Source organism: Ciconia boyciana, chromosome 2, assembly GCF_034638445.1.
Source record: "Ciconia boyciana chromosome 2, ASM3463844v1, whole genome shotgun sequence".
Taxonomy (NCBI): domain Eukaryota; kingdom Metazoa; phylum Chordata; class Aves; order Ciconiiformes; family Ciconiidae; genus Ciconia; species Ciconia boyciana.
This window is the reverse complement of record NC_132935.1, coordinates 36670107-36682571: the sequence shown is the minus strand read 5'-3', so window position 1 is coordinate 36682571 and position 12465 is coordinate 36670107. Positions and strand designations below refer to the sequence as shown.

The 12465-nt window shown below is 40.1% G+C and overlaps 1 protein-coding gene across 9 annotated transcripts in view; it reads right to left on the bottom strand.

Moving 5' to 3' along the window:
* The window catches only part of EYA1 (EYA transcriptional coactivator and phosphatase 1), a 90762-nt gene that overhangs the window by 51087 nt on the left and 27210 nt on the right, over positions 1-12465 (bottom strand). For 5 of the 9 annotated variants that reach the window (XM_072851234.1, XM_072851238.1, XM_072851240.1 and 2 more), the window contains 3 exons: positions 12325-12462; positions 5697-5779; positions 5089-5275 (listed from right to left, as the gene is read on the bottom strand). In XM_072851234.1, coding sequence (XP_072707335.1) covers positions 5089-5275; positions 5697-5779; positions 12325-12462 — 408 coding nt within the window. The remainder of the gene's footprint in view (positions 1-5088; positions 5276-5696; positions 5780-12324; positions 12463-12465) is intronic. The other 4 variants (XM_072851241.1, XM_072851242.1, XM_072851243.1 and 1 more) reach the window with 1 other exon arrangement.

Genomic DNA, 12465 nt, shown 5'->3' with positions numbered 1-12465 from the left:
AAGATGAAGCAATCCCATAATGGGCAGGTTATCTCTCTCAATTGTAGGCATTTCTTCCTTACTCATTATTTATGGTTTCAAACAATTTGAAATTATTGTTACTTTTAATCCTACTAAAAACAATGATGAACATCCTATTTGTCTACTAAAAAAATTATTGAAAAGTGCATCAAGTTCTTAGCCTCAACATATCTTGTGACAGTGAGTCAGGCTATATGTTGTTGAATGCAATGCAAGAGAGTTAAAATTTGTACATCGTAAACATAAAAACAGGAGAACAACCATTATCAGAAAAGTAAAACCAGTGCCGTACTTTGCTATTCATTATTGCATCCAATCTCATTTCTGGTTTTACAGATTTTTCATTGTGTTTCCCTCCTATATAAATATATACTCTAGATTTACTCTTCATTTATATTTATGAAAAAGAGCAAACATTAGAACACCAGTAATGTACTGAGAATACAGCAGTATTTGTTTCCATACAGGTATTAGTGAAAAGTTGCCTATATAGTCTATTTGCTCTGTTTCACCTTCCTGTCTCTAATTTATTGTTCTGAAATACGATAAGGAGAAACTGTAAAAGTAGCTTTCCCTTTTGCAATACTAAATGTAATATAGCATTCAAGGAAAAAGAAGTTTAGTCTTTAAGAGCAAAATGGTGACCCATGGCTGAGAACAATATTTGTTGGCTAGCGCAGCCCTTGTGGGCTTTTTAATCTGCATTGTGAAGTATGTGAGTAATACGAAAAAAACCTTCCAGTAATATTTTAAACATATTTATTGCAGAAACCAAGAGAACTGAAAGAGATCAGATCTCAAGAACAATGCAAGTCTCTCTTGCAAGAAACACTGTTTAATAAATTATAAATACAGAATCATATGAAATAGGAGGATAAATTCAGCTTTGTTGACTGCATTTCTAAACAAAAATTTGCACAAATCAAGAATTTTTTGTTACCAGCTGTGATGATGGAGTTGAAACATTGCAAGAGAAAATTATTAAAGCTTTAGAAAAAGTCATCATTTTCTACATTAACTCTTAGAAATACATGTTATGAATGTTCCTCTAATTATTTTAGAACATCAGGGCAGGCATAACGGATTGGGGCAAAATTCCACCCGTCCAGGATAAATTTCAACACTGGCCAACAGCAGGTGACTAGGTGAGACAGTGTAAAAAGGACAGACATATACCTACTGCTAAAAACCACTGTCTCCAGTGCTTTTTTTATGTCAAGAATTTCTTGCATTGAATTTGGTATCTGTGTAAATCCAGTCCTTGAGTTTGTCTAAGCAATGCTTGAACTGGCATAAACTTTTTGCATCCACAACATCCTGCAGCAAGGAGCTGCAGAGCTTACCTATATGCAACATACAGAATTACTTCTTTCTGTTCGGTCTGAACCTGTTTCAATGAATTTGAGTATTGGAGAGTGAATTTTTGCTCACTAGTCTACTTTTATTTTTTTTAATCATTTTAATTATTATTACTTCTCTTACATACCACAGCTCACATGAAAAATCAGCAACTCGCTGTTCATACCTGGGATAATCTACTCATGTATGGATTGAAAGCTCATCAAGAAGGAACCTAATATTCTGTTGTTATTCTGATGAAAAACATTATATTCTGTAAAGCAAGTTAGAATTCCGCAAGTAGAAAAAAAACTTTGAAAATTCTTACTTTTGAACTGAAACAAAATTTCCAATTAAATCTGAAGCAAAGCACACATTAAAAATTTGAAATGTCATACTGAGATTTATTGTTTTGTTTAATAATTTTCTGATTATGTCACTAGCAAAAATACAGCCTTCTGTTCACAAGAAAATAACATTAATTTGTATGTCTGATTTATGGAGACAGGGACTATCAACCGCTGTGCAATCAAAAGGTGTTGTCATGACTGAGGTACAAGAAATTTTTCAGATCCGCAAAGGAAAGAGAAAGAAGAAACACTGAGCATGGAAAATCTCAGGTTTTTCTGCAAGAATCCCTGGACGTCCTGGATTGCACGGCAAAAACTTGCATATTTAACTAGGAACTGTGGGAAACCATGAAAGGATTATTTTATATTTGGACAAGGAATTAAACATATTTTAAGTGAAATTATCTGAGCTTTCTGAGTCTGCAAAACTCTACTAAAAATGTCACAAGAGCACATAATTGCTTTCTCTCTTTTCACATGTTTCTTACCAGACTCTTCTGTTTCACTTACTGGCCCACATTCCTAGGAACCACCTATGTCTGTCAAATTATTCTGGTGCCTCTGTAAAGTCTGAAGGCTGTTCTGTGCTTGTCCTGGCATAATTCAGAACCGCACAGATTACATGGGTTTTTTAAATATAGAAGATATCTAGGGATATCAACATCCAGTAAGAACAGCTGCAATTCAGCAGCTGGCGCCCATCCTACTAAAGGGGTACGGTAGCGTAATGTGATGGCTCTGCACTGCTCCCCACCATCCCTCATATGCAGCGTTCCAGTTGTGGTAGACAATGAGCAGCCAGACTTGACCAGATGTGGCAAAACATCCTACAGAAATCTGACTAATTGTGATTAAAATTTGGTTCGTTTTCTCCTTTGTTCTGTGTTTTTGACCCAGCTGTGAATTTCCTTCTCTCTAATATGCCTTTCACTTGTCCCCACTCTACCAGAATTCCCTTCCTCCATGCTGATCCCTCTTTTCTTTGATCCCAGCCTTGCTATATCTTCCGAGCATACTGTGTCTGAGCTCAGCTGAGGCTTTGCAATAAGCGTCAGCAAGAGAAGAAAGTAAAAAAACTTACAAAGTCCGAGGGGAAATGGCAGGCACAGCACTGGATTCGCTGACTAGTCCTCACTTCCCTTCTACCAGGGCTGAAGGTTTGTGAGGCAGCGAAAGGTTCTCACCTAATTTTAACCTAGGATCCCACAACGGTATGTCAGCCACCTTAAACTGCTCTCACACCAGTGGAGAGGCTTTGGCACCTCAGGATTAAGACTGTAGTTAAACTGAACTCTAAATAGAGGTACTCATCTCTCTCCATGCAATACAGAAGGAGCCTAAATGGGCTTGATCCTAACTTAAATGCATAAAGACAAGTGTGCAAAGATAAATGGAGAAATCTCCGTCTAGCCCTATACCTTCTGCTGACTGAGACCGTGTTGGTGAAGGCTGGTGAAAGAAAGATGGCTTCCATTAGCTCCTCCTAATAGAGAGTGGACCACAGCAGGTACTTTCCTAAACGTGTCCCTGCCTGTGGTACAGGCAGCCAGCGCAAGATAACCCCATACTACATTAAGACTTGTTATTTGCAAACCACTTGAAGGAGCTTTTTCAGACTTGCTAAGTCAGTACCATAAATATCTCAGGGAAAGAGACGGCAGTTCCAGCAATGCCAGAGGAGGTGTGCCCATGACCAAGCAACATGTCTAAGGGAGCAGTGGTGGGGCACCCGCGGATGTACAGCTTTCAATACATGAAAGCATAAACTAGAAAAGGGCTTAGGTGCAGGACCCACCCATGAGAAATCCCACCAACTTCTTTCAAATTTTTAGACAAAACTTTCTTAACAAGAGTGTGGAAGATTTGAGGGAGAAAAGAAAAACTTCTTAAAAAGGACCTGATGATAGAAAAGTTCTGTCCAGCCTTTATAGAGCACAGAAAACTATTTAAATAGGAAGACAGCCTTTAAGCCACTAAGTTTGAGCTTGGGAAAAACATACGTCCTCTCTATATATATGTGTTTACTGTTCGTTTTAGGAAGTATCAACTACTATAAAAAATATATGCAAAGATTTTGCAAAACATCAAGACTCAGATGATACAATGATTCAATTTTAGTATCTTGATAAAAGCTAAAACTTGATCACATTTGTTTTTTTGGGGTAAGAGGAACTTACGGCTTCCAACTTAAAAAGAAAAGCCAAAAAACCCACAAGGAAACAAAACAAAAAAATTAAAAACAAAGTGAAAAGCAGAGTAATTATGCAGACTACAATACGCATCCATGTATTCTAAAAGCCGCAAACTCCAATATGCATTCATATATTTAGAAAGATTCCTTTCTTGGCACACACATGTGATCTTGTGTATATAAACACACACACCAGCTGTATTTTCTTCCTTACTTACTTTCAGCAAATGTATCAAAAGAGCTAACACTGCCTACGTTTTCTTCAGGTACACACTCATGCAGAAAAGCAAGAGAGTCCTAGCAAATCATATTAAAGCTCACATTGCACATGCAAGACCAGTCCTGTCAAGTACCTCAAGAAAAGTAAAAACAACCTCCCCCAACAAAAATCCAAAACAAAACCTCCTGATAACATTGCCAAATCATAGGTGCTTCTTACCACATTACTGAAAAAGACATCTGCAACCTTGGACTTTCTCTCTGACAGATTTCAAACTTCTGCCATCTACTAACTACTGACATGCTTGAACTGTTAAAAAATGTAATTTTTTTTAATAATGGGAAAAGTATTTTTCACCTCTTATTTCCAAAAACAGCTGGAGCAGTTTGGCATAAACGTTCAAAAAATATCTCAACTAGTAAAGGACTGCCAAATTCCAGCAAGAAAGGTAAAATGACTGGGAAGAAGGACAAGCCACTGAAAATCTTTTCTTAAAATGGAAACACTTGTGCAATTTTAACTCCCCATTACAAGCATTATTGTGTCCTCCGAAAGTGAAAAACACAAAAGCTCTCTTTCAAGTGGACAGTTGGGCTATGGTCTGAAGGCCTCTTCATTTCAGTCTTTCTTAGGAAAAATCAAAGGAGTTTATCTTAATGAAGACAGAGCTTAAAAGCTTCAGGTTCTGGTTTAGTGTAAAGATCTTCCCATAGCCTGCAATTTTTAACACAAGCATTTTACAAATAAATACAAACAACTTGTATTTCATACAAGCTTTAAACTTTTACTAATCCCAGTTTTTCTTTAGTCTATTTTCTGTTAGAATCTGTGCAAGACATGCCACAGGCTCAGGATTAAGAAATAATAAAAAAAAAAATCGACGACTACACACACAAAAAAATCCTATTCAACCCCCTTTCAACTCACAAAAACGTGCTTCATAGGGACCATAAAATCCATGTAATTACCTGCTGCAGGATCTGTAACCGCTTGACTGGTGATGCCAGATGGTGGCTCTTGAAGCTGGTATGTTGCATTTGTGGAGGGTGTCGTTGGGCTGGTGTTGCTGTTTGTCATGTAATGTGAAGGGTATGGTGAGCTATTATAATACTGTGCATATTGGCCCTGGCCAAAACTGGGATAAGAGGGATATTCCTGCAAGACAAAAAAGCAACTGAATAGTCCATCAAAGTTTTGCTACTTTTTAGTATAAATTCCAAAATATAACTACAAACACATGTCAGACTTTCAGCACGTATGCTTCCTGGACTGGATGCTGTAGGACCTAAAGCTGTGAGGCAGTAAAACGAAATCTAAATTACACATAATTTAGTATGTCTTCTCATACAAATAGTTTATTAGGCACACTACTGAAGATGTGTGAATAAGAACATCAAACCCAGACAATTAGTTCTATTATTGGAAGATGATGAACTGAAGAAAAACATTTATAAACATTAGTTTAACTTGAAATTATGCTAGTTTCATTCAAAAAGCTATTTAAGGGTTACATTTTTTCAGTGGATGATAATTCTAAGTTTGCCAAAGTTTCCTTGACTCATATTTACAAATTTACCTGCTGTGAACTATTAAATCCAGTAGAATTTGTGAGTGAATTATTTCCTGCATATATTCCTGATGATGTTGTAAAACTGCTGCCTGAAATGAAATGAAAAATTACGTGAATTACTAAAACACAGTATTGGAAAATAACTTCCATCATGCCATTATATCATAAGGATATGGCATATTTGTAATATTTCCCATATGTTGACCGATTTGGTTGTCATCAGCTCTATAACATGTTAATATAGGGAAAGTGATAATTCATCAGTCCGACACCCTGTGTTTCATTATTGCAATAAAAAGAAAAACTTGAAATTTAGACAGGAATTTGGAGCCACCTCAGGTCTGACTGAATATTGGGCTATCCCACCCCTCTGAATAATCCCGAATAAGCGTTGTGGAAGTAATGAGGGTTTCTTCACTTGCAGTTTTTGTTGAACAATAACTGCGAGCCTTGTCCCGAGAGATGCCGTCTCCCCTCACCGAAGCCCACTGGCTCTGTTTCTCCTACCACCTTCGAGAACCGGGTCCTCTCCCCTCCCTGAGCCTCAGCGCCCGAAGGAACAGCAAAAGCCATAACTCCCTGCTCCAAACAGCTCAGCCCGACTGCAAAGCCATTAGGATTCACTAATCGATCATAGACAGCCTTGGGCCGCAAACCTTCTTTTTTGACAGTCTACTGGGCATGACACAAGGGAAAAAAAGTACCTCTCTGAGAAGGGAGACCCAAGATTGACTTTAGCCCAGAGACTGAATTACCGCCTTCACCTCCCTCCTCCCCTCACGAGCCACCAAAAATAGACAGATGGGGCTCTTGTTTAATACCTAACCTGAGAAGCTCTTCCACTAAAAGGGCAGCAACCCCCTTTCAGCTGTTTTGCCCTCGCTGGTTATAACCCAGGAGTGACACAGCCACCAGCTGAGACATATGGATGCACAGGGTGAAGCTACGTAAGCCACCAGAAAGTCTGTAATGAGGCAACCTATTGAACTTGTCCAGCGGGAGAGCACCAGCCAGCAAGGAGCTCGCATTAAAGCGCGCGGGTTGTTTACAGCTTCCCTTGCCACCGAAACCCGCCTTAGTGCAAAGATATACCGAGACCTTGGGAGCAAAAGCTTGCAGGTGAGCAAAGGAGGCAAGGAGGGATGGAAATCAACAGGGAGCCAGGCGTACAGACCCACCAATCCTCTGATGGACCCGACACAACTCAATTAAGCACCAAATCCTATGCAGCAGTTACTCATTGGGAAAAGCGACATTTCTTGCAACTCCAAACAGCAAGGAATGCAGGCAGGGCTGCATGCTTCGTACAACCCCTAAAGGGCATTTGTGAGCTATTTGCTTTTTTTAAACAAACAAACAAAAAAACCCAATAGGTATCCTAGCTGTAAGAAGTCAGAAGGAAAAATATTTAAATGCTTTGATTGCAAAAGTTACTAAAAACAGACAGAAGTTAAGCCTCAAAGTAGATGTGAAGTATGTCCAACAGCAGTGGGAGTAAAAGATGAAGCTTAAACTTAACGTGTGATAATGACTGTAAACACTTCTCTTGTATTTGCTATTAGTGCAAAAGCTATTAGTGCAAAAGCGAAAAGCAAGGTTGTTGATAGATGCTACTAATCCTGTGAACTAAAATCAGATTACTTCAGCAGAAGAGTTGACATCCAAGTTTAGCAGATAGTACAGATAAACAGTACTAATGAGAAAAACATGTTGTTTTAAATTTAATTTAAAATTGGAAAACAGATGTTATTTTTTATTATAACAAACCCCAGAGCCAAAATACAGCTGAAAAATATTTTAAATTGCAAAACTTTGAAATGCTATTTTATTTCTAAGAGTGCTTTGGCTGGAAGAATGTAAGTCACTGTGTCTCTTTTTATTTCTGTAGTTATTTCTGAGTGATGCAGTAATGCATTCAAACACAAGTTTTATAGGTGCACGGTTTGAACCATTCTGAAAAGATATAAAAGCTCTCATAGTTATAAGAAGAAAAAAAAAAACCAAAACTTTTTTTGATGAATACATTATCTTTCCACAGAAAGTTTGGCAAATAATTTGCAAGAGCAAATGAGAAAAGTAATTACATGCCAGCCAGCATCTCTCCCTCGCAGACAAAGACACACACATACTAACACGCAGACCTCTCTCTTTCATCTCATGGTCAGCGCTGGCTCCTATGGAGGAGGGGTAGGGGTCTCCTAGACCGTAACAAACATGAAGCAGGTTTCTCAGAAACGGCTCTGTAGGCCACCCAGAACTACTGGTCTAAAGTTGTGTTTAAAATACTCCAATTTTGCCATTTGTTTTTTAAATAATCGGCTGCAGCACGGCATAGAGCTGCTGTTCCTGCCTTAGCTGAGCAAACACAAAAATAAGAATCTTTACAAAAGGCGCGAGATTTACTGCCCCAAGTTCGCCCACTACGTAGCTTTAAAATGTGATAAAAGCTGTAAATTGCAGGTCAAAGGTCTATTTTGCAAAGCGCGCAGACCCACATTAAAGCTGGGAACCCCAGTCAGCGTCGGAAGGTGGCCGGACCCTGCTGGGACCAGGGCGCGGGCTCCAGGCGCGGGGCTCGCCCCCGTGCCGCCGCGAGGCGCGGGATGCGGTCCTCCCCTCTGTATTTGCCACAGAAGTCCATTTGCTTTCCTAGCTCAGTCTCCTTGCCGTGGGCTATGTCTATCATCAGGGTACAATGTATGTGGCAGAAGTTTAGTGCAGCTCTCCTGGGAAAGCCTAAGACGGCCAGATGGGCTATTTAAACTCAAGGTTTCTTCCGTTTGCTTACAGTGTTTAAAAATCCTTGGCAAACTCCCCCTTGTTGTCCTAGTAACTGCTTAGCCATCCAGCACAATATTTTTATACTGTATAATAATAACCGAATACCTTAACGTTTACTTTTTTGTGGATGAATTCCCAAACCAATTGGTTAGTATATTCTCAAGCATCACAGTCTTGGTAACTAAAACAATGCTGGTGCTCATCACAGGTCTAGGACCCTTCCAGCAGTAAGATACTCGGGTGCAGGGTAAAAGCCACACTTTTATCACAATCGAAGTATACTCAAGAAGACAGCTGCAAATGGAGCTCTTTCCTTGGCCTTTCCCCCAGCCCTTCTCCACTCCATTTATCCTCACTGAGCAATGCCTATAGCTCTGCCAATACAGGAATAACGGCCCATTCCCACAGCCATTAGTCATGTAAGTGGTCTTTCAACGTCCATGAAGCAATTTATATGAAAAACAGCTTAAGGAACACGCTCATTAAAGTAAGGGTGGGGGGGAGTGGGAAGACGGGGCGGCAGAATCGCCTAGGTCCTCTTCCACCCTCTCCACTCCGCACCCCCCATTATAGGGATGATAAATTTGTAACAAACAAAAATCCAGTTACCAGAATAACCTTAGCAAGGAGTCACAGGCAGCGATTTTCCTCATCATTTTCAAAAGTTGGCAGTCTCTCCCTCCGCTATTGTTCGGTGACTAATCACGCTGTAATTTTAGCAGGGTCAGGAAAAGCACTGGGTTTAATTGGCTGCACACGCACGGCGAGGCAGCGCCTTTACGTTGCAGGGAGCCATTCACCCCAGGGAGAGGAACCAGAATAACTCCAAAGCTTTCAAGCGCGAGGTAACCCCAATCAGGGAGCACGAGCACAGCAACTGCAAGGCTGCTAGGAAATCCCCTTTACTGCAGGCAAGAATGCCAGCAAGGCTCCGAGCACGCTGTCATCTAACGCTTGGTTGTGAAGTAGGTTGTGGGATCCATTATCTCCATTTAGCAGGTCGGCAGCCGCACACAGGAGATGAAGAACGGCTATTGCAGGCTATGACAAGGCTGGGGCTGCAGCCTGCCCATATACTGCTAGAGGGGAAACAGAGAATAAACTCATTTCCCTCTCTGGAGGTTTCTGCACAAAGAACTGAACAGCAGCAATACTACTCCCGTCTTCCATCAAGAGAATCAGTTTTGTCCTTAAATAATAGCTGAAACTATGAATAGGTTCTCCTTCCAAAATTAAATGAGGAAAGGGAAACAAATGCTCCTGTTTACTTTTAACATGTGTTCAATCAAAAGGAAGAATTAAGTCAATTTAAAGTTGTTTCAAATTCAAAAGTTAGCCTAATGAAAACATTAAAAAGACACATATTCTCATGTATAGTATAGATATATACTGTCAACATTTAACTGCAAGAAAGACCTGTTCAGCAATGTGATTCTTTTCTACTTAGCTTCTAACAACCCCACCAATATCTTCATTTGAAATAGTCTCCTTATTTCCAGTCTTACGGTCTGTAAGGTTTCTGTAGGAGACCAGTCCTTCCCTCATCCACACGCCATGCTGTTCATGAGCACAACAGAAATGACATACACACCACGGGGACCCCCAGACTCTCCCACTCTGACCTGTGGCTCTTCCACCCAAGCCAGACTGTCAGCGACCTGCTGCCTTCCACGGGCGGGCAGCTCTCAGCCCAAGCATGGCACAGCTGGAGCAGAACCCAGGCTCAGACCCCCTCCTCCCTCAGCCCTGCAGACAATACTATCATGAAATCAATGCCTCTGACCCTCCTCTCATTAGAGCTTCACAACTGGGTCATCTTTAACACATTTCTTTTGCAGAATATTTTTAGATCCTTGCCTTTTAATGTGTACAGCTGAAATGCTTTCCAAGATCTTACCGTTCCATCTCTTGACAACTGCCACCCTTTCATGACCTTGACAATTCTGATCTTACACACATTTTGCATATCACAGAAAACAAAGCAATACCCTTTATGACAGACCTCTATGTAGCCCATTGACTGAGTCCTAGCTTTGCTCTACTAATGCCAGAACTCACTACTTACTCTTAAAATTTTCCAAAAAGCACTCTCTCACATTATCCCATGCTGCTCCCCCTTTCCTCCCTCCATCGAATGAGTTTCCCATAGACATCTGCAAAACTAATTCATTGTCCTCCCTAAAATCCCTTTTTATTGACATCCCTCTGCTCTGTATCTTACCAAAAACCCCACCTTTAGAGCTGTTAGATAACCAATATGGGGTGACGACTGTTTATTATGCCTAAACTGTGTCAGCTTTATTGTTATATTAGGCCCTAATAAGCCTGTGTGTTTTATCTTACCCTCCAACTTCTATGGGGGCTATATTTTCATTTGGCTGTATAAGTTAGCACAACAGGATCCCGATACATGACTGTGGCACAAAGGCACTACTGCAATAGAAATTATAGGCAACACAGACATGATTTTTCAATAACTCTATTTCCTACCGACCATGAATTATCAGTTCCTTAAAAGCTGGAATGTTGATCCAGGAGTTCCTCGTAGCTGCTGCTGGCAAGCATTTTGAGCTCTCTCCTACAGAGAGGTAGGGTTTTTTTCAGAGGGGGGTATGTGTGTTTGGGTTTTTTAGTGTGGCTATCTGCAGAAAGCAAAACCAATAAGTTGGTTATGGTTATATTTACTCCGATGAGTAGGTCACCGCTATTCAGCATGTAGATGAAAGTTTGCATACTACTCTCATACTACCTTCCCCTTACTTGTCAGAGCACACCACAAGTAAGCAATACTTCAGATGTCAGCTGGTTGCTTCTGCCCTATGGAGCTACTCAACACACAGTTCAAAAGAGGATGTAAGAAAAAAACCCAAAACCATCTCTCTTGTGTCTGAGCGAAGGACTGGATCAATATACCCTTAAAGCTGTGGAACAAAAGCAAAACCTTTTTCACTTGGTCTCTGAAAGCACTTCTGCCTCAAGACATTTCATGAAGCATTTACACGATGGCGCAGAGTTTAAATGGAGCATGATAATAATAGAAAGGTGCTAAACTTTTTAAAAATGTAGTCAAATTTTGTGAGTGATCACTTATTTCAACAGTTTTAAAATCTACAACACACCTGATTTCAGCTGTCAAAATCAGGGGTGAAAAGTCCTGCAGCAGACATCCAAAAGTAGCTATTTGTAGTAAACAAAGACTTTTTAAAATATCCATTAAAGTGGTGAAAAGCCAGAACCAGGCACACCCAGTGACTTCCCGATACAGAAGGGGAAAAAGGAATTGTGAGAACAAGGTGGAAAGATATTAAGTAAACTAAACAGGCAAGTAAGGCTACAAAATATAATTGATAATAATAGCCCGCACATACAAAGACTTGCAGCTTTTAAATAGACTTCAAAGAAACAGACTTCAATCATTACTTAGCTACCTCCACAGCTGCATTAGGTATTTTTATCTTCTTCTCCCTCCCCACACACACTCAGGTGTCAAATTATATTTGGCACTTCCTAAATTCATAATCCTGACACGTTTTCCAGGACTTGCTTTGTCACATTCACTATTTGTTAAACTGTTGCTATTCAGAGATACATTTTTACTGTAATAACACTACAACACTTCACTATTTAAAAATTAATGAAGTCACTAAGCGAGGGATCTTCCAAACTGCTGAAAGCTGGCCCGTCGCTGCTCTCAGCAGAGGCAATCATCATTTCATCTCCAACTGCAATAACATCAGAAGTAAGTGCTCGAGCAAACATTCATTTTTATCCTAAGAATGTAAAGAAATAAGAGGAAAAAAACCCCCATAGCATTAACTATATCTAATTAACGGTAATATCTGTTTATACAGACCTTGCATCTGGTAGCTATAGGGAGCCTGTCCAGGTTGAGGTGTGCTAAAGCTGGCACCGTAGCTTAGAAATCCTGTCTGTCCAGGTGACTGTGACTGTGCCAATCCACCTTCTGTCTTGATGCCTGCCCACAATGCACCTA